The following is a 22,973-nucleotide window of genomic DNA, read 5'->3' as shown; positions in this document are numbered from 1 at the left end:
TTGTAGAATTGATTTCTTACAGCATTCAACCATACAAAAAAGAAACTTCTGGGAAATGATATTTTTCTTCATTTATAGCAGAAGTGTAATTTTTGCGTGATGTTGGAGGGTTAAGTTCCAAGTGCGCGGTCTTAAGTTCCGAGTATGCGGTGTTAAGTCCCGAGTGCGCGTCAAGAAATGGCAGCTCAACAACTGGATAGACGAAAAGGTATCTGGGCCCGATTTAAATGGTAATACATTCAACAATACGAAAAATAAACTTTCGCTAAATGACGTTTCTGTATTTACAGTAGGTATCACTGAAGCTGAAGGGATTTGGGACAAATAATAGTAGAAATAGAAGCCAAAATTTTTTTTATGAAGTGGCAAACGAAATAAGAAATTTAGTCGGGAAAGAATTCATGGGGGTCACTTGTTGTGTTTAGCCAATAGGCGACACCTACGCCCCCACGAACTGGAATTAAAATAATAAAATATGATTAATTTTACTCTTTCGAAGCAAATTAGAGGTATATAGGTAATTGACAAACAAACAAACGACAAAAACAATAACAGTGAAACAATTAACGAAAAAAGCACACCCTTTTATCACGAATTTTTTTTACTGAAATCACAAATTTTATAAAGATGTTGATTTTTGAAAGTTGTATATGTATTTAGTTGTTCGTACAACAGATTTTTGTCCAGTTCCAATTTAGTTGCTTTTTGAAAAATTGCAGTTAGAAAAACTGCCACTGGTTTTATTTTATGGAGGTTATCAGAAAACAAAAATCGGATACAATTTTTACAATTTTTCAAAGAAGTGGGATTCGTTGGGAATACAATTCAAGGTGACGAAAGTTCTGTGGAAATAACCTACAATCAATTTCTTTTTATTTTATTTTGCGAAGAGACAATCATTCTAACAAAATAATAGCAAAAAAAAAAACCTCGCAATGAACACTTTCTTTTCTTGCGATGCTAATTAAGTCGCAAAATTTCCGAACTTCGCCTGCTAACCCAACTTTGTTTCTGGATCACAAAGTCGAAGCCCCGACTCGTCGACAAAGTTTCAATGTTTACAAAATTCTGTAATCTTGCGCTAATCCCCCATTAAAATTCACCGGAAACGCCATACCGACTTAATAACATTACACGCGGCACCCCGTTCCCTTTTCAAATTCTCATTGTATTTTTATCACAGCTACGTGTGCATCTCCGCATGAATATTTAAAGAAACGCCCAATTAAAAAACTCCCAATGCAGCATTTAATTCCAATCCTCGAACAACCCTCTCAAAATTAAAACGCGATCCGCATATACAAGACGATTACAAAATTAAAATTTCAAATTTACCATTGGAATCGGCAGAGAGGAAAAAATCACGAAACAAGCTGCGACTTAATAACTCCCAGAATCTTAAACAGGAAACGGCGCGCTACTCGAAAGGGCGAAACTGCATCGCCTCTCTGCATTTATATTTAACGTTATTGCCTCGCACACCCTCCTCGTTTCGCGCATTTATTACGTCCATCGCAGGCGGCTGGTCGGGGGTGGCGAGCTTGCCCAAGACCTAGCAGTTATTTATCTAGTTACTAAACAAAAATGTACAAATTCATCGCAGAATCATCTTAATTAAAAATACATAATAGCAAAACATTCAGTGCTATAGAAATACTCATGATGTGTGTATCACATGGTAGGTAGGTACTTGAAAATCTTATTCAAACTGAAATTGCATGCCTTTAAGCTATGACAAGCCGAACTGAAAATCTTTACTGAACTTTAAGTTAGATGCCTTTAAGTTATGAGAAGCTTAAGATCAGAAAATAATTTTATTCTGTACAAAGCACCTGATGACAAGCAACGTTATGTAAATTTAAAAATAAAAGTTTAATAATTGTAAAACTTAACGAAAAAAAAAACATTAAAAAACTGTTCAAAACTGTCACTACAAAAGTTTCTTACGATTTTATATAAAATATTTAGCAAATTGTTTAGCCAAAATACATAGAAGTGAAATACCTGGAGTACTATTAATGGTGTAGCTGCTAGGTGTTCAGAAGTGCTCCTTAAAAATGTAAATCACTCATTCCATTTAATTAAGTCACATAAGACGTCACAGCCAGAAGTTAATGACGCCACAAACAACCGAATGCCATCAGAAAAGCAGTTTTAAGAATACCAATACACCTGCTCCAACATTTTACTGAAATATTACTAGGTTTTAAATTACTGGATTTATTCCACAATTAGTTGCCACACTATCTAAAGTATGTCAAGTATACGAACATAATGGATAGTTTGTTAAATGTTATAGCTTCAGTTCTACCGAAGTGTGATTAAATTTAGGTCATAATTATCATCAAATTCAGTTTGAATTATGATCTGAATTAATCACAGAGGCAGTCGTTGGATGACTTAACCATTAATTTTCTTGAGCAAATATTAAATCATCATGTATACCTTATGAACTAGTTCTTGTCGTTTAACTGAAAATCGTTCAATAATATAACTTGGTATTATTTTTGAAAATTGTAGGATTTGTTGTTTCAACAATCTTGAAAACAATTTAAATTTATGCATTTCCCTACTAAATTCTAACTTGTTAAATTCTTATATCACATTTTCATTATTTTTTGGGCTTCGCAAGTATAAAAAAGAATTACCAAACCTACTAACTTTTTAATAATTTATGTTTATAAAAACTAAAACAAATATAAACGTGAATATAAATCAAAATAATCGAGGTCGGTGGTGTTAAATTATGTTTGTAAACTTAGTGTTTATTTACAATTGCAAATGAAATGGTAAAATCGTCATTACCCATCATTTCGGCATAACATAATTATTATTTTACTTCATGTTTTGTTATTGTAACTGAAAAAAAATTTCAAATGAAAGTTGACTTAGCGACACAGTGTTAAATAAATAATTTATATTATTTATTTATTAATTTCTATTTAATGGAATACATTTTCTTAGACTTTATAATAATGAGTTTTTTACTCCTCGAGTGTAAGCTAAGGAAGTATTGTAATTGAGTCCGTTGAGTATTTTCGAGGGTGATTGAAAAATGATAAAAAATCTCATACCCGGGAGAATATAGAAAAATGTAGCTATTGTAAAAGTTGCCAAAAAATCCACAAACAATTCTGAGATGTAGATCTCAACGTGCAAAAATATCAAGGTTCTATTGTTTCAGAGCAAGACTTTTGAATAATGCATTCGGTGTGAAAATCAAATTTTTCAACAATCTTAGAAATTGCCATATTTCAATTGGTAAAAATTTTCGAAGAACTGAAGCCTAAAATAACTTCTAGGGATTGAATTCTATACTATTCTATAATACAAGAAAAAATGTCTGGCTAATTTTCGAAGGTGGCCCAGTTCTTGGTAAGTTCAGAATAAATTTGGCAGATGATATATTCTCTAAGAAAATAGAGGGTGGGTGGGCGGGGCTAGAATCTGCTAGGATAAAACAGATTTTGGCAAGTGAGATGTTCTCCAAGAATAGTAGAGGGCGGGTGGGCGGGGCTAGTTCTTGGGAAGATAAGAATAATTTTGGCAAATGACATATCCTCTAAGAAAATAGAGGGAGGGCGGGTGGGGCTAGAATCTATTAAGACTGATTTTGGCAAATGACATTGTCTAAGAAAAGAGAGGGTGGGTGGGCGGGGCTATTTCTTAGTAAGATAAGAATAATTTTGGCAAATTACATATCCTCTAAGAAAATAGAGGGCGGGTGGGCGGGGTTAGTTCTTGCTAAGATAGGAATAATTTTGGCAAATGACATATCGTCTAAGAAAATAGAGGGTGGGTGGCGGGGCTAGTTCTTGGTAAGATAAGAATAATTTTGGCAAATGACATATTCTCTAAGAAAATAGAGGGCGAGTGGGCAGGGTTAGTTCTTGCTAAGATAGAAATAATTTTGGCAAATGACATATCTTCTAAGAAATGAGAGGGTGGGTGGGCGGGGCTGGGACTTACTTAGATACTAATTAATAAAACTGAGAAAATTGAAAATGCCTGTAGCGGACTTTGAAACGGCTCTGTTTATGATAAGTTAATAAAATGCCATGATTTTTTCTAACAAACAAACAAACAAACAATTACGACAAAATTATCCTCTTTGTCATGGAATTATAAAATTTCTATTTTTTTTGTTTCGTAAAAATTATAAACTCTACCGTAGATAAGAAATACATTTTTTAAATTTTATATATGAAGAGGATTAACATTGTCTTAGAGCTCAATAACTGCATAATTTAGTATTCACGTTATAACTAAAATGGCTCTAAGAAATTCTTGAAACGCCTCTATATATAATAATTATGCTAAAAACCGTCATTTCTTCGAAAAAACGAGGTTTGCTGCTAAATTATGCTTTACACTCGTTTTCCAAGTCTTTTCTTTCTCCCTAAAATTATTCAAAAAAATTTTAAAACGGACCAAAAATCCACAAAATTTCTGGGATGTACTTAGATCTCAATGTCTGACCAAAATTTTCGAAATATTCCGTTTGAACGTCAAATTTTTTAAAAATCCAAAAATTTTCACAATTTGCAATTGGCGATTTTGGAAAAGTGGTACGATTTTTAACGAAAGGAAGTCGGAAACAACTTCTGAGGATCGAGATCTATAAGAAAATGATCGAAAAATATGATGACCTAAAATTTTTGGTGGAAACGGTCAGACAAATTATGGTTGGCGACTTACCATCTATATAACATTGTTGAAACATAACGTGTGTCCACTAAAAATCTGTACTAAATATAAGCTTTTTTAAAAAAAAAATTAATTGATTTTAACAAAAATAACGTAACACACAAGAAAAAGTATTAATAGTAATACGGGTGACAAAAACCAATAAAAGAAATACCCAGATAGTGTTTTTACCACCAGGGTTGGGAAAAAATCGCATAGAAAAAATACTCCTAAATAAAAATCAATGATTTTTTTTTTAATTACGATTTTCTTATTAATTTTTTTTCAATATTCGGAATTATAACTTAAAAAGTAGCAAGAATAATCAAAAGTTAGGAGTTTGAATTTCGTTTGATCAGTTTTTGACAGCCCTTTATTTTTTACTCAGTTATTATTTTAATTTTCATTTTCCACGTATTTTAACACACGTTCACAATTATGCTCCGTGTCATGTTTAAATCGTGTTTCTGCGAGTTTTGAGCAATAAAGAGAATTTATTTTAAATTACGTTACTAAACAGTAATAATAACGTTCTTTATGGTTACAAAGTTGAGGGTGGCAGACAGAATTTCCCTCGCCCTCGAAGTGCAGTCCAACAGCAGAGATAATCAGACAGATTTTGGTTACCGTTTTACCATCTACACGATATTGTTAAAATAGGATAAGCTTGACAACAATCAGTCCAATAGTTTCTAAATCGGGCCGACCCTGGTTTTTACAGAATGTAAACATAAAGTTCTCATTTTCCATGATACAATAAATAAACAACTCTATTGATGGTCCCAAGTAGATCTTTGTAAAAAAACAATCACTCAACTGTTGACTGTTTCGAGTGCAAGTAAAATAAAAACGAACGTTTTATTTCGTAATTATATTTAAATTCTTACGTCAAGGAAAATGGAGCAGGCAATGCACAAAATTTTCCTCATGTTTCATTCATTATTATAATTTCAATAATATATACTTCATGTGGAATAAGGAAATGAAGCAACTACTTTGAATCAATTCAATAACCAAACAATTCATCCTAAAGAACTAAAATTTTGTACAAATATAGAATACAACTTGTTTAACAATCTCAAAATGTAATATAACCCATATAAGAATACCTCCCGTGCATTAAAAGCTAGACGAAAAGTAAAAATCAGAGCTAGTTAAAGTTAAAAAAGGAAATCTCATTTCGATTGTTCAAGACTGCGACGAATGACAATAACATACGAATGTGGAAGCTTCTGCGGCATAAATATCCGCTCCATTTAATGTGATAAAATTTTTATTGCAAATCAATATAAATGTTAAAACTACTCGAGCGCGAAACATTCTTTATTACTTTTACGTTCAAAAAGATTCACTTTTGTCTCTGACAACGACAAAAAGATATAAATTTTATTTATTATTTTTTCAACCTAAACTAAACGAAAATAATGAACAATTTCGAAACAAAAACTATTAACCAAGTAAACTTTTCGTCGCCAGTCGCCACTGCCGCATGCGACTTTTGGCGGATGCGCCGGGTCCCGCAGAGAATTCTTTCGTCTTTCGAGAAGAGGAACTACCGTGGAGCGCTATTGATTAACGGCCTTCGCAGACAGTTGCCCATAATGAAAAATCAATGGCCGAATTGGCGTTTCATCCCCCATGCGGTTCTCTTCGGAGATTAGTTGCACCTTGTAAAGGGCAAATTGGTACAAATCCGGGGAAAATACGGGAGTGCGTTATAAATAAAGAAACTCTCGCCGCTTTCGGTCAGATTTACGGTGTCAAATTTCGGGCCCAAATCCAGAATGATTGATCATGGATGGGTTCTTTTATTTCCTTCTGGTGCGTGGAGGAGGATCGGGACGCGGGAATGCGGAGCATGGAAATCATTATAAGAGCATAGTGGAAAACTGACGTCGGGAGAATGGGCCATAAATAATAAGGGCGATTTTAATAATAAAAAAGAACGGAATTTCGTTGGTACTTTGTAAATTATGAATATTACAGCTGGAGGTTGGAAAATGTGTGGACGAAATGGGAAAGACGCGACAATTTGTTACTGTTGCAATTATTGCAAAATTTAACTGAACTACATCAACAGGAAAAAGTGCAAAGAAAATATTCCCAAAAAATCGTTTTACTAGCTATGTTCATAACAGAAAATTGCCCATTTTGGGAAACAGCTCCTGAATGTTAAACAACACCCCATATAATCCCATTCCCGTAAAAATACACCTCATACTCGATGGCTGAATTTAATCCTCATTTCAAAAGCCCAAATTCTGAAACTTCTGAATATTTTTACATAAATTGTACCGATCTGCATAAGAAACCAATCTTGTTCGAAATCAGTTTGATTGGTATGGGCTCGAGCACCACAATTTCTTGGATAACAGTAAGTTCGGTGGTGAACTTTGATAATTAATAGTTCCTACCAGTAACTAGAATAGTTCCGAAATGCCAGTGGCTGGCTGTCACGACCACGTTCCTCCGCGTGGGAACGTCAAACAGCCAAATTTGTATAAATTTATATGAAAATTATCATGTTTGGTGAGAAATTCGATTACATATAATGTAACTAGAAAGCAAGATATAGATTTGGTCGAGCATATTTCGAAAGTTCCGCTATTTCCTGGCGGATGTAAATGATGGTGGGAGTAGCAACGGCAAGCAATAAAGATGCAAAATTCTGAAATATGCAAATGTGCTCTCTATAAAGCTTCTGATGCCTTTTAAGTCTGAAGCGAAATGTATCAAGTATCTACGAACTAGAAACATTTTAATATGTAACGAGTTTCTGACGGGGAACCTATATTCGACTTCGTGGAGTCGTGAAAAAGTTCCAAGCAAATAAACTTGATTGCTTTGTACTGTACTCAAACATAATTCGCAACAAATTTATCAACCGTTAACATCAGCAATTTTAATAAAGCAAAATTTCCAGCATCTCACTGAGCTAATAAAACGAAAGCAACAAAAAACCGATGTCTGATTTTCAATGAACCTTGACGTTTCGAACCAGCTAATCGACAAATCATTAAAATAACGTACGTCCATTCATGCATTAAGTCGACACGCTTCGCCGTTTTGGTATAAAAATTCGCATCAAAAACACAATCGGCTTAAGGAGTTAAAAAAATCAAGCCTCGTGTATCACGGAAAATACGAAACAGATTTTAAAATTGAGCTGTCAATTATGCTTTCCGGAAACCCGGAGAATCCCAAAACCCACGTTACCGCAAAACAAAACAAAACAAAATAACATTATACGAGTCGAAACCAAACCGGCAAAACAAACTTTTTTAACACTCGCAAAGCACACAAATGCGAACGAAAAATCAAATAAGAGAGTTCGCCGCTGTGTTAAAATTAGCTTTGGACGCCTCGTAACGTTTGACATTTTGATCAGACTGCAGAGCTAATTTTGGAGTTATTTAATTTATTTATAACTGTTTTAATAGTGGACGCAGATAACGCTGGCTTCAAGTCCAAAGCAAACACGGGTTTTATCTGTTTGTTTTAGTCATGATGTTTTGTTTTTTATTGTTTAATAAAAACATGTAAATACTTGCTTAAATTTCGTCGGATAATGAGTCCTTCTCATGTTTAGGAATAATGATAATAAAAACACGGTAAACGCAAAGCGGCGAGCTTTTCCAAGAGAATTTAATATGTTTAAATTATGTTTGTTGTGTATTTTGTGTACTTCTCATTACGCTTTGTTCGTTTTTCGAAATTGCAAATTAAATTAAAAGCACTGTTTAAAAGGTTCGTTTTCGTTATTTTATCTCGAGGTTTCTTTTGTGCGATTTTCTTATTTGGCGTCTTATGCTGAAAATATGAATAATAAATTGCGTAAATTAACCATAAAAAGAAAACAGACTTTGCAATATATTTTTGCTTATTTGGAGTTGTGTTTGTCGTTTGGTAAGGCTCAGAATTGCTTCCCCGGCAGATATAAAAATAAACCAAAAAAAATCCACAGCTCGTAGAATACGGCATTGTCCATTTCCACACTCCGTACATCGCCAACGTGATCAAATTTTGCAACCAACCCGTTTATTTTTCCGCCATAAAAACATTCAATTCTTCGGCTTCGCCGCACAAGATCAAAACATCTCCGAACTTCGTTATTTCCGATATCTCCGATCCATTCCGCTAGTTTTTACCCTTTTTCACCGCAACGTATAGAGCATCGACTCGTCCATATCTAGGTCGGGAGCTTTTCAATTGTTGCCGTTCTGCAGCAGCTGATTCGACCGTAAAACACACAGAAAAAACGTATAAATTGAAAAGAAAAGAACACGACGACGAACAATAACCTCGCTCTGTGGATGTTGAACTTCTCGGTTTAGCGTTACTCGCCCCTTCTCGCGTTTCGCGCCATTTTACACCGTCAGGGATGCCCCCGGTGATCCTGGTCTTACGCCCACTTCTGCTTCATTAAACTACCAATAAATACTAAATTACAGGTCATATAAACACGCCATTAATTAGCAAGGGAGACGACAGACGGGTGAATAATGAGGCGGGAACAACGCCCTTATGACCTCGCAACAAGACAACACCTACGACTACGGAAAATCCGATTTATGACGACGTTTATTGCGAGCGTTTATCCGTAAACGGATTAATGGGACAAGATGCAAAACCATGGGACCAGAGGTCTTCGCTGCGTCGCTGTTTTACTGCATCTAGCCGGCGGCGCTACAGTACATATCTATGGAAATTATGTAATTTGAAAACGAAGGTTTATTGGATAGAAGTTGTTGGGACGGACAGGAAATTGTAAAATGTTCCATTGAATCTGCAAACACTGAAAAATTATCAGGAATTGTCTTCTTTTCCGTGTGAGGCAGCAAAGGGGCAAAAATATACTCTATTTTTTCAAGACTGGTCAAAAATGGTTTGCTTTTTCACCAACTGAACTTTTTTTGCTTTAAACAAAATTATAATCCAAATTTCAGCGAATATAACTTTTAAATAACTGATATCTGGAATTAAAAAAATCGTGTTTTCGGGAAAAAAATAGATGATTCATGAAGCGAAAGTCCGCGTTTGAATCAGCGATATTACAGATTTTATGGAAAAAAAAAAAAAAAAAAAAAAAAATTTGCCCGTGTGATGATTATTTGATTACGACCGAAGCGGTGCGAAGCGAGTGGTTAAAAAATGAGCGTTGGGCGAAGTCTATAAATGTGTTGCATACCATGCTTTTATTCCAATTCAAATTAGAACCATAATTAGCAAATTTTCAAAAGTGCGAAGAAAATGTTTTCCGAAAATAATTGGTTGCTGCTCATTAATCTCATTAATTTCCGCTTTATTTGAGAAATTCCCGAAATATTTTCGAAATGACAAATAATCTATTCAAACTACATACCTTGATTTTATACTCAAACCGTATTTAACGAACACGAAAACGGCCGAACGCACTCAAGATGTGACTAATGAGCTCGAACACATCTTCGGCCCGTGTTTAATTAGTCCAACGTCACGGATTATGCAACTATGGTTAAACATCGCTAAACAAGGTTTTAGATACGAGACTAGAAAATAGTACATTATGTAAAAGTTTCATCTATGCCTTTAGTTTTTTATTTAAGCACCAGGAGAGCGAGAGTTTAAAAAAAAACGAGTGTCTAGAGGAATTTATACAAAGTATGCGAAAAAAGTTTTTTTTTTAAATCTGGGTTATCTAGGGTAAAAATTTAACACGAATTCATAAACCACGAGTGCAGGTTTAAATAACATTTATTCTTCAAAATTTTTGTCAGTGATTTACCATGGTTCCGATAAGCTGAAAATGACTGCAAAAGTTCATAGCATTTTGTAGTTTGAATGTTAAATTTCAAAACGTTGCACAATTTTTTTTTCCCAAAAATTTGGGCATCTAGGGTAAAAACTTAACATGGATTCATAAACCACAAATGCAGGGGTACGTTATTAGGAAAATTAAATTACATTTACTATTGTAGATTGTGGGGATGACGCCACCTCATCGTTGGTAGGAGTGATTAGACAAATTTCGGTTAGCGTTTTAGCCTCTACACGATACTCACAACATATATATAAAATTTGACGACAATCGGTCCAGTAGTTTCGGAGATTATCCGTTTAACAAAAATTATGATAGACGGAAATAGAGAACCTATTTTTTCGTTCTCTGGGGGACATGAAACGTCGAGAAAACACGAAAGTTTACGTTCGGGAAGTAAAAATAACTTCTATCAGTAAAACAATTAGTGGTGATTAATTTTAAAGACGAAAAATGAGTTACTGAGCGCTTCTTCTTCGAATTTATTTTTAATACAGTGAAGTCTCATTAATTTAGAATATGGCAATTAATTGTATACAAACTAGACATGTGTGACTAACTAATTTAAGATATTTAAGGATAATAATTAATGACAATAATATATTTTATTTAATTAAAATACTGTATTACATATAAGAAGCTTTTTTGGATGCATGATGCATACGGGCTGCTGGTAGTAATTTTCAACACTTCTTGTAGTTTAAGAATATTTACATGTAGTATGAATTCATAAAATATAGTGAAACGAAACATCTTTCCGAAAATTTTCCCAGATCAAGAAAAATTTAGAATAACCCATGGAATAACCTCCTGAATTTTCGCCGCATGTTTATAAAACACCCTGTATATCGTTCTCATCCAATCATTCATGTTTTGTAAACATATTCTTTAAGTATATTACGTACTTCAGTGGTAAAATTACGTTTACTTAATTTTTTTGTTTCTAATGTTTTTTTCTACTGAACGCTTCCAAAAATAAAATGCAGCAAAAGAAAATGACGAGTTTACTGTACATGTTCTTCAAAATAGAGTTAAAATACTTTGAGAAGGAGGTGCCAATGAAATATCGCAGTAAGCGTAAAAGCGTGCGGACTGGTCCACTTGCGAATTTAGGGGGAGAAAACTGTATTTCTTTCGTAGTTTAGTATATTTATAGTAAGTAGTTCATCAGAATTACAAAGTGGTCAAATTTTCTCGTAATATTTCCACTATAGCATTGTAACCTGCTAAACAAACTTAGTGAGAGAAGAACAAAGCTTACCTTGAAAATCATGAAAGAAGAAGACAGAGAACAAATTTTCTCGATGACTAAACGTAGTGGACAAAAGAACAGACAAAGAAAACAAAGCTTCAATTTTTCTAACAGATGCGTGCGAGTGACCGTATAAACTATGGACAGAAAACCCATATATAATAAGCAAAAAATGTTTCTTAGCCTTCTAGATGACAAGACCATTTGTTTCTCGTTCGCGATTCGAAGCAATTACTTAATTACGATCGTAACTTAAAAGTTAAAAATGAATGTTGACATTCACCCCATGACTCAACCACCGCAACACCGCCACCCCCAAGGTGCGCCTCCGCCCGTCCGATGACCTAATAACCGGTCTCGTCCGGTTCGTGCCACCCCCGGCGATGACTCACCCGCGGTGACGGCGTCCGCGTTGACAGGTGAAAATACGCGTGTTAGGGGTATTCCGTCGATTTAACAAATAAAGAATTCGCTAAAAATACTATAAGCCGCAGCCACGAATGGGTTAGGTTAAACACGTAGTGAAAACAGCTGCCCACTTTAAAACAAATATACAGGGTGTTTATCCAACTAGATTGTTTTTTAACAGTATTCAAAATGTTATTTTCTTAGAAACTGATCACTTATGATAAAAAAAATTAATGGTTTCAATGACTTGTGTTGTGACATTATCCAGAAACAATAAAAAGTGTTAAATTCAGCGATTAAAGAGTTTCAAAATAAACAATAATTTAGATGATTTATAGTAATATTACGATAATATTTATCGTATGGTCTAAATGTAGTCAAAACATACGAATCCATCAACATAAATAAGATCACACGCTGTTTAATTTCATACGAAAAATACAGATATACCACGAATGGTGAAAAATCCACTACCCCGGAATGACAAGGGTCACAGCTTAAAATTAGACCAAGATTGACTAACCCGTTGCCGCCAACGCCACTCTGCATGACAAACGAGCAACCAGCGTGAAATGAAGCCACTCCGCGAGTGTGTTTATCGTATTGTTTTCGATTAGGCCGCGGTTTATAAACCCCATTCCAGGGCCGAATTAAGCGGACAACGTCATTAGTTTGGAATTAGTCCTGTGTGTGTGATATAGCACCGAGCGCTACCGACCTCCGAAATAAATTAAATTGGCTGTAAAGCGGGACGTGGAGAGTAAACGAGGTCGTTCGGTTTAACGAGAAGACACTTACCGTATCTAATATCACCTTTACCAGCAGGTATGTTGCCGTTGGGCTCCAAGCGGTCTAGGAACTCGTCGCTGTAACCGTTGTAGGGTAGCTTGCCGTGATTGTGGTCTTCGGAGTCTTCCTTCGAGACAGCTGGAATTAAGAGATTTATCAAAAATGGACCTGTCGCGTAAACGCGCTTCCGTACCGTCGGAATCGGGGTCTTAATTTAATGTCGAGTATTCATAAAGTCGGATGTTTAGGGTTTGGGTTTTTAGTTTTCATAAAAGTGGATAGGACGAGTTACTGTTGTTAAATGAGAGTTTATGAAGCCTTAAAAATTGACTTTTATATTCTTGTTTAACGCAGGTTTCATTACGTTGGGGTTTCAAGCGGTTTTACTGGCGACGATATAGTTTATGCGGGGGTAAAAGATGTATGAATATTAATTGATTAAAAAGAATAAAAAAAGTGTTCCTGGGTAACATCATTGAATTTTGAAGCGTATTAATTGTAATTTGTAAGTCCTTTGAAGTTGTTGGATTTCCAAGAACGGAGATAATTGATTCTTAAAATAGAATCCAATCTGAATTTATTACCTCTGACGATTTGTAAAACAAATTGTGAAGATATTTCCAGCAATGTTTGCAGAAGGAAAAAACTTGAGTGAAAAATTACACCAGGCATGCTTTCGGCGTTCACCTGTATATATTCACGTAAAGCAGCGCACAACTCAAACAAAAACACTGAAAAGTTCGACACACAAAGCAAAGCTGAATTACTATCACTCCAACAACACCCACTTTTCGCCCAACTATTCAATTTCCAACAAACAATCAACCTTTCATGTTCCAATTTTCCCCCCAACGTCACAATTTGAAAAATTAATCATGCGAACGCACCATGAATGATTAACGATATAATCCACCGGATTATACACAAAAACACAGCCTCCCGCCACAATTTATCTCCAGAGACATCTTAAAACACAATTCAGGAAACCGGCAGGAGACATAAAAGCAAAACTTTCTGCTATTGCATCTCGCCCAAAGTTAGTTGTGGCGACAAAGCAAAAAGATCAGACGCGATATAGCTACAAATAGTTATTAGCTGCGTTCAAAGGAGCAAAATTTCCAGAGGAAACATTGTGTGAGACGGCGACAAATTAGTCTCGACGTGCTACTGATGAAGCCAACTAGGTGATTGTCAAACAACGAGACGACAAAACACAAAAAACCCATCTAATATAATTCAAATGTAACTTTGACAGTTTTAATTAACGGTAAGGTGGGAATTCCACAGTATGCGGTTCGGCACACCGCACGTGTGTTGATGTGCCATTGGACATACCGTGGAATTCAGTCTATATATTTTTTTAAAACGATATATCTCATGTTTTTAAAAGATAATCAGATCAGACACAAGCTTTAATGTAGAGTAGACTAAAATCTCAAGACACGACGTGATTCCCGTGCTGCCAACCCCATATCACAAAATCACCATTTGACAGATCGCTCAAATTAGCCCCACCAAGACACAGCGTCACGTCCGGGATACGTCAATTCCGCGTTTTCTCTCCAGGGCAGCCAACAAAACTCCGCTAACTCAATTTACCACACGTTTCCCTACAATTTAAAAAGTACACACTAATATTTCACAGTCGTTTCGCGTTTGCCCGAAAGTCAGACACCCGCCGGTTGATTTTATAAGGAAAAACGACACGCCACGAAAAATATAATACAGAATTGTTGGCGCGATCCTCCGGGAACCCCCTCCCATCCAGGTACACCGAGAGCTGAAAAATCATCACGATATGTCAGTGTCGCGCGTTCTTCTTCTTATCGCTCTTCTCTTGCATTATTAAACACGTCCGAATAAAAAGTACAATAAATTCCGACGATTCCCCACCTCATATTTTATTGCGGAGGTTGTTTCTTTCGGGAACGTCGGTGCGTTCTTAATTTCCGTATCCCGATTCGATATTTATGTGTGCGAGGGAGAGGCGATTTGACGGGAATAAATCCCACTTTAGGAGTTCTCGTGGAGACGTTGGCGTTTTTATTGCGACTCTGGTGGGTTTTTTAATGCAAGTACTTTGTGTTGCGGAAAGTGGACGGGTCGGTTCGCGTTTGAGTAAAGATAAATTGTTTAGATTTTGGTATTTTATTGTCGCCTCATTTTTCTTCGCGCGGTTATTATATATTGTAGTGTCGGAGACGTCTCACTCGAAATGGTGGCATTGTGTTGGGGAAGGGCTTAGTGGTTTTTATTGACTCGGTTTTGTAATGGGTGTTGAGAGCGTAGTGTGCATAATTTTTCAATAAAATAAAGAGCATGAGGCTGGTTTTGTAAATAATGGCTCTTTTGCCGTGACAGGAGTAAACGCAAATTTTCATTGTACGAGTGTCACGTATAGAATTAGAATTATTAATCATTGGAACTATTTTTGTTTTTGGTTATCAATATACTTTAGTTGTTATGGACACTGCCAAACGAGGAGTCAAAATTTTATCAATACTGTGTAATATAGGTACATATTAAGTTTATTGAGTTTCAATTTGCTTTCATATTTTAAATTTTCCAAGATTAAAAATGCCAAAAAGATCCACCAAAAAATATTTATTTAAAAGCACTTGACATCACACTAATTTTTTGCCAGGAATTTTAATGTTACCAAATTTTAATTTTTTACAATAATCCTTATGTATAAAGTTAAAAATGTGGACAATTAAAAAGCTTGGTCGAAGATTTTTCGATAGAACTTCCCTTACCCAACAGAGTCCACGGTCCACAATCGCCTAAATTAAATACTCCCGCGATCCGTACAAGTGTGGACAATATGAAATATATTTAAAGCAGATAAACAACCGGAAAAATATATTTTACAAAAAATCGAAAATCCTAAGAATCGAAATATCGAGAAAACGAACAATCAAAGATTTGAAACATCGAAATATTGAGAAATCGAAAAATCAAAAAATTTAAAAAATCAGAACACTGAAAAATCGAAAAATTGAAAAAACCGAAAAATTGAAGAATTCCCAAAATTGAAACGTTGAAAAATCGAGAAATCGAAAAGATGAAAAGTCATTCAACATTGTAAAACCGAAAAATGTTACATTTTAAAATCCAAAAAATTGAAAAACAGAAATATCGAAGACCTGAAAAATCGAAAAATCAAGAAATCTAGAACTCTAAAATTCTAATCGAACAATTTGGGAAATGAAAACATCAAAAAATCGAAAAATCTCAAATTTAAAATTCGAAAAGCTGAAAAGTCGAAAACGCGAAAAACCGAGAAATAACAAAATCCAAAATTTAAAAAATCGAAAAATCGAAACATTGAAAATTGAAATGAAACATCTAGAAATCTAAACATCAAAAAGTAAAAATCGAGAAACTTAAAAATTGAAAAAAAACTAATGAATCGAACAACTGGAAAAAAGGAAAAACGAATCGCTCAAAAAATTTGAAATTGGGAAATCGGAAACTTGAAAAATGCAAAAAGTAGAAAATTGAGAAATCGAAAACTCGAAAGGTTGAAATAATCTAGAAATTGAAGGGTCGAAATACTGAAAAATTCCAAAACTGAAAATTGAAACTTTTAGAAATCCAAAAAGGGGAAAAAGTGAAAAATTAAGTAATCGAAAAGTTGAAAAATCTAAAAATTGGAAATTTAAAAAGTCGAAAAACTGAAAAATTGAAAAATGTAAAACTTAAAAAATTGAAAAACTGAAACATTGAGAAACCGAAACGTCAAAAGATGGAGAAATCGAAACATCAAAAGATCGAGAAATCGAAAAATTGAGAAGCCCAAAAATCGAAGTTAAAATTGAAAAATTTAAATTTAATCGATAAATCGAAGAATTGAAATCTTAATAAATCGAAGAATCGAAAAAGTGAATAATCGAAACACCGAAAAATCGGAAAAATTTAAAAACCCAAAAATTGGAAAACCGAAAGAGCCAGAAATTGAAACATCAAAAAACTGAAAACCTAAAATTTAGAAATTCCAAAATTTGAAAAATAGGACTATCGAAGAATTGAATACCTACCTCGATTTTTCAGACGATTTTTCAATAGAAAAAATCTAAACATTTTTAAATCGAAAAATTAAAATATCCAAAAATTAAGAATCGAAAAATCGAGAAATCGAAATACTGAAAAGTTGAGAAATCAAGAAATGAGAAAATAAAAAATCGAATAATCGAGAAATTCAGAAGTCGAAAAATCAAAATTTAAGAAATGTCAAAAATTGACAAATTAAAAAATCAAAAAATCGAGAAATCTAAAATTTCGAGAACTGAAAAATTCAAAGTCGAAAAATTGTAAAATCGGGAAATTGAAAAATCGAAAAACTGAAAAACAAAAAGTGGAAAATTCCAAAAGTAAAATATCAAAAAAAAAAAAAATTCCCCCAAAAATCTCGATGTCTAGAATAAAAATTCAAACGGATTCATAAACCACAACTTCAAGATTGTTACTTTTTAACATTTACACAATATTTATTCGACATCAACGGATACATGTTAATTAACGATTCACCATGACCTTAAAACGTTTGCAAGATTTCAAACCAATCGATTTTGCAATTTCAAACTTAAATAATTGTAACATGTTATGCAATTTTGATTTTTTTTCCAAAAATCTGGATGACTAAGGGGCAAAAATTCAACACGGATTCATAAATCACAAATGGAAGAGTACCTTATCTCATAAAATTTAAATACAATTTGTAAATGACGTCATTGCATTGTTGATGGGCCAATTTTGGTTAGCGTTTTACCATCTCCATGATATTCCTAACATACATACAAAATTTGACAACAATCGGTGTGATAGTTTATGAAATTGTTTGTCTAATACAAATCTGGACAGAAGGCAGACATTTAAGAGAAGCGGAAACGAGAGACCTATTTTTTCATACTTTAGGGGTCATGAAACGTAGAGAAAACATGAAAAAAGCCAGTCCCCGATGGACTCGTAGCATTTATATTCACTTAATAAATTTTTCAACTGACGTCACCAATTCCTTGGAGAGCATGAGTTGATAAAATTTGGTTGGCGTTTTTTTAACGTGGAAAAAACGACTCTACTATAACATCTCCTTTACTCTACGCGATTTATTAAGAAGTTTAAGATTTAATGGATATTAAGGTTTGAGATTTTCAGGACTGTTGATCTTTGAGTCTGCATAATTACCGGCCTCGGGGCTCTTTAATAAAAAATGTTTTCCACAGTAACTTCGGGAGATTTTCGTAATATTCTTAATTATCAATCCGTACAAAAAATGCAGACAACTTTAACAAGTTTTAAAAACGTTTGACAAAAGAAAAATTCTTAATTGCAATCTCTTATAATTCACGGTACATTTTTCTCGCTTTTGACGAATTTTACGGTTTTCACATTTACAGGGAATATGCCAGAATAGATAACGGGGTTGCTCTGTTTTAAGAGTCATTCATTTAATGGAAACTCTTTATTTTATAACAGACATTAAAACTGTTTGCTCATCGTCGCATTTTCTTCAGAACGACGTACACTTACCGTTAATGCATTTCATAATTTTCCTTTAAGCTATTTGGAAGTTTAAATAATTTCCGCAAAACTGTCTAAACTAATTAATTCACAACGTGACAGTTACAAATGTCGTTACGAATATGTTGAATAAATATTTATTTCTACAACTTCTGAACAAATATTTATGAGTGGCGATTTAGCGATAAACGGTTTACTCCACGATTTATTTTTTTATCCATTTATCAATAGCCCGATAATAGAATTGCTGTTATTTCAGGAACTATGCGCCACTCCGATTCAGTAACTGTTGACTTTTCGCACTGTACACTCACACATCTTGAGTTCCTTAATTGATAATAATCCGTCTTCCAACAGCAAACTTGCTATTTCACTCCCATTTATTCGCGGATTTGTCGCTACTTTATTTTAAGCCGAAGAATTTCCGCTCGCAAAATCCCCTCCATCCAGACAAAAGCTCACTCGAATTGAATGTTCGCCATGAATGCAATAATAATCAACCTAATTGACACTAGTACCTATCTCAACTTCCGACGAAACGAAATTAACTAGGCCGCGTTACCACATTTTAATTACTTAAGTGCGTATCTGTCACGCATCGTCTCGTTTCCCTTTTTCATATTTTCGCGAAACGGCCAACCCTCATATAACACCCGTTTATGCTTTCCATTTTTCATGTGGCACAGTGCGGCTCGGTTCCGGTCTTGTCCCGCGTTCGCTACGGTAAAGGACCTCGCCGACTCCGGTGACCTACATGCAGGCTCCGGGTTACGGAGCGATATTCACCCGGAGTCTGGTGCCCGAGTACTGTGACCCCTATATCGATCCGGGAGCGCATCACGAAGTGATAAAGAGACGGGCCATTGTCGAAAGCCGATCCGGCAAGGAGTTACATAAAAAGGAACTACGACGAGAGATCTTCCATCTCGAGCGGAAAACGAGCTGAAACGTTTTTAGGTAGTTGTTTTGACGGTGCTCGTAATTATTTTATTTATTATTTGCTCAAGTTGATGATCCAATTTGCCGATTTCCCTTACCTACACTAATTTAATAATTCATTTTTCAACTACTTTCTTAGAAAATCTGTGTTAAGAATTTTCTTTTATACTATGGATGCAAAAGTGCCACAATGACCCTCAAGTGAATTCAGCCAAGCTAATCGCATTTAGTACAAAATGGCTATTTGAAAGCACGACTCACTTAAAACTTCCACCCACTCGATCTACTTCCTCAATACCCGTATCGGAACGGCGAATTCGAAGTAATCTGCTTCAGCTAGTTCGATTCATCCCGAGGCAATAAAATGTACCGACGAATTTGCAACTGAAAACCGAGTTCGGGGAGAAAGAGCGCGTGGGCGAAATCAGGTCGAAGCTAAACAAGAGCTTTTCATAACATCTCGTCTCGACTGGAAAGCCCTCGGCCGCTTTTCGGAACGCTAACGAAAATGAAAAAAATATAAAACGCCACATCAGACACAATGATCCTGAAACAAACATTAAAGTCACGTAGTTTGCCGGAATATTTCTGTAAATTCCCCGTTGCAGGCTGGGATCACGTAACTTGCAATTTGCAAATAAAACTCAGAGTCGAGCTCCGAAGGACGATGAAATAGTCATCGGCACGTAGTGAAGGTTTGCGGATTTTTATTTTCGCGGATTTTTTTCTTTTACTTTTTATGGCGGATTCGTGAGAATAGCGAGGAAACGCAGGAGTCGAGAAGGGTTAAATTGTTAAGTGTGGGGATTCGGGGCGTTGTTGTAGAGGTGGTAATTTGTGAATGTCGCGGAGGATGGCTTTATTGGAGGTTTGTTGAAAAGGGTCAGGAGGGTCGGGTGACCATGACTTCATCGAGGACGTGTTCGCTGTTTAAGAAAGATGAATTTCAGAAAAGGTGATGTTTAATCTTTGACTTTGATAAGTCTCTTGCCGTAATTCAGAAAATAGGTTATTTTTTTTTAACAAAATTTAATTGAATTTTTAGACTCGGAAATTGCGTACATTTTGAACGTTATCGGTTTGGTATAAAAAAATCTATCAATGTTGCTGTCTCGACTACATCAGTTTCGTAAATTTAAAAACTCTCTTTCATAAAAAGGAATTTAAAGAGCTATTCGTACCAAATCTTTGTCAATCTTATCGGTTTGTCTCCAAACAGAAAACATACATTTTCCAAGGATTTCTTAATTTATTTCTCATTATTGAGATGTTCAAGACAAAGGACAAAGTTTCGATTCGGAAAAAAAAACATTTTAAAAAATCCTACATTTTTTAGTTCACTCGTTATCTTCGTGGTTCTAAAATTGAGCACATTTACACAATATTATTCATTACGAGTAATTTAGGAATTTACTTGGACACAAATTGATCGTGTGATTTGTCCCTAATTACTCTTAGAACACACAACTTGTGTTGTGGTGGGTTCCCTATAATCTCGTCGCTTAACAATGTACATTGTACTTTGTCTTTTTTAAGCTTATGGAAAAATTCGAGCATGTACCCTTCAATGATGTTTAATTTGATCGATTTACGCTCAATTTGCATTAGAAAAACGAATCCAAATATAAAACGTGTTATATGTGACAGTTGTCGCGATGACCGATGACTCATCATCGCCGACAGCGGCGTTTGAATAAAGAAAAGCCCAGAAGCGGAAGTTTCGGTGGCGGGCTCCAGAACAACCTCTAAGCGGCGATCGTGAACTCTCCAGAAGAAACGCGTGGTTGTTTAAATCGGGACAACCGGGTAATCTAATCTAATTCAGCCGCGTTGATTAATGAATACAAAGTATAAGTCAAGTTGAGTTGGAATTATTCGCTGTATAGTTAGTCGTGTAGTTCTGTATTATTGAGAAATACATTGTTGAGTTTTACCCACGCCGATTTTAATACCCGTAAATCGTAACAATTTTTAACAGGTTTAAGCTTTTGCTTGATCAGTATAATATTATAACTCGAGATTTAATATTTCTTTCCTTCTCTAAATTAATCTCATTAAATAACGGAGGCACAGAAATAGATGTAGAATTGCGATTTGTCACGCAAATGGAGATTTTTTCTCACTCAGCTTACAAGGAGTCTTGAGATTTTCAGTATATTTTCAGTTCAGTTTCCGTTATTAATACACCAATCATTATGAATTTTTAAATATAACTTGTCCACACCTTTCGCTACGTAACGCAAAAGAGTTTTAACATTTTTATCATCATCTTCTTTTTACCATTTTGGTGAAATTTTTCATTACGTATATTTAAAAATCAATGTCTGTATTATTAATGGAAATTTCGTAACGCAATTTTCACTAACTCTATAAATTACATGGGTACCATTCGCGATTTTTTTTTGTGAAAATAAGCTACTCTAAAAAGAAGCTTGTGTCGAAAAAACTGCCTTTACTATATCTTATTTTCAATAAAATCAATCGACAATGTTTTCCACAGCTTGTTAAGCTGAAAACAGTGGGGAAAACCGCTTTTCGAGTTTTCTATAAAATAAATAATTGAGATAATGAATTTTAAAAATACGTGATGAAAAATTTCACCGATATTTTAAAAAGAATAAAGCTAGTAAACTGTTTGACAGTTTTTTTTAAACAGTTTACTAGCTTAACACATTGACAGTTTTTTTTAATGTGTTATCTAGAGTGACTTGTGGACAAAGTCAGCCTAAGCTAATTTCTTTAAAATGGAGCATTTTTTTATTACCGTATGATCCAAAAAAGTCCTCATAAAGGCAGACTGTGATTAATATACTTAATCTTATCAATTTCTTTCCAATTAACATTAGCTCGCTATCTATTATGCCCTCCCTGCACTGATCGCAGTCTCCCTTAATGAGAAAACTTTTGGATCATACGGTATATTGATCATCCAAAAAAAATTAATAGAACGAATGGCAGTAATCGTTTGGGGATGTAGCGTGTAGCCGCTATTGCTCGCTTATAAAAGATTCAGTAAGGACAAGTTAAACTCAGCTCCGCCCACCCACCCGTCAGTTCTCCTTTTTTTTCTTCTGAAATAAGAAATACATTTTTTATACAAGAAATTACTTTTTTATGTAAAAAGCAATTACGATTAACTTTTTTTTGCGTTTTTCGCATTCTAGATTCTATTAGTTTCCATTCGGCAGAAGAAAATAATTAGCTCCGTCCACCTATACCGCCTTCGTTTCAATGATCCATTTTCAGGTCGGAATGAGAGGTGGATCTTACACTGAACAGAAATAAAATCGTTAGAATGAAATCAGCGCTAGTACTTGGTAAGATAAAATTGATTTTGGCAAATGACAGACCCTTCAAAGAAAATAAAGGGTGGGTGGGTGGGGCTAGTACCTACCGAGATAAGACCGATTTGGACAAATAACACCCTCTAGGAAAATAGAGGGCGGGTGGGTGGGCGGGGCTTTTCCCTGTTTATAAAAAATTCAGTAATGAAAAGTTAAACATAGTCCCACCCACCCACCCTGTGAAGCGTCATGGCCAACTAGAGCAGAAATTTAAAAAATCACCCGATATGTATTT

The 22,973-nt window shown here is 34.8% G+C and overlaps 1 protein-coding gene across 4 annotated transcripts in view; it reads right to left on the bottom strand.

Moving 5' to 3' along the window:
* The window catches only part of LOC135139419 (cyclin-dependent kinase 14), a 193,940-nt gene that overhangs the window by 48,019 nt on the left and 122,948 nt on the right, over positions 1–22,973 (bottom strand). For all 4 annotated transcript variants that reach the window (XM_064069639.1, XM_064069641.1, XM_064069640.1 and 1 more), the window contains one exon: positions 12,942–13,070. In XM_064069639.1, the coding sequence (XP_063925709.1) occupies positions 12,942–13,070 (129 nt within the window). The remainder of the gene's footprint in view (positions 1–12,941; positions 13,071–22,973) is intronic.

This window comes from Zophobas morio, unplaced genomic scaffold (assembly GCF_036711695.1).
Source record: "Zophobas morio isolate AGI-343-1 ecotype UQ-CSIRO unplaced genomic scaffold, CSIRO_AGI_Zmor_V1 ptg000031l, whole genome shotgun sequence".
Lineage (NCBI taxonomy): Eukaryota > Metazoa > Arthropoda > Insecta > Coleoptera > Tenebrionidae > Zophobas > Zophobas morio.
This window is presented reverse-complemented; position numbering and strand designations above follow the sequence as displayed.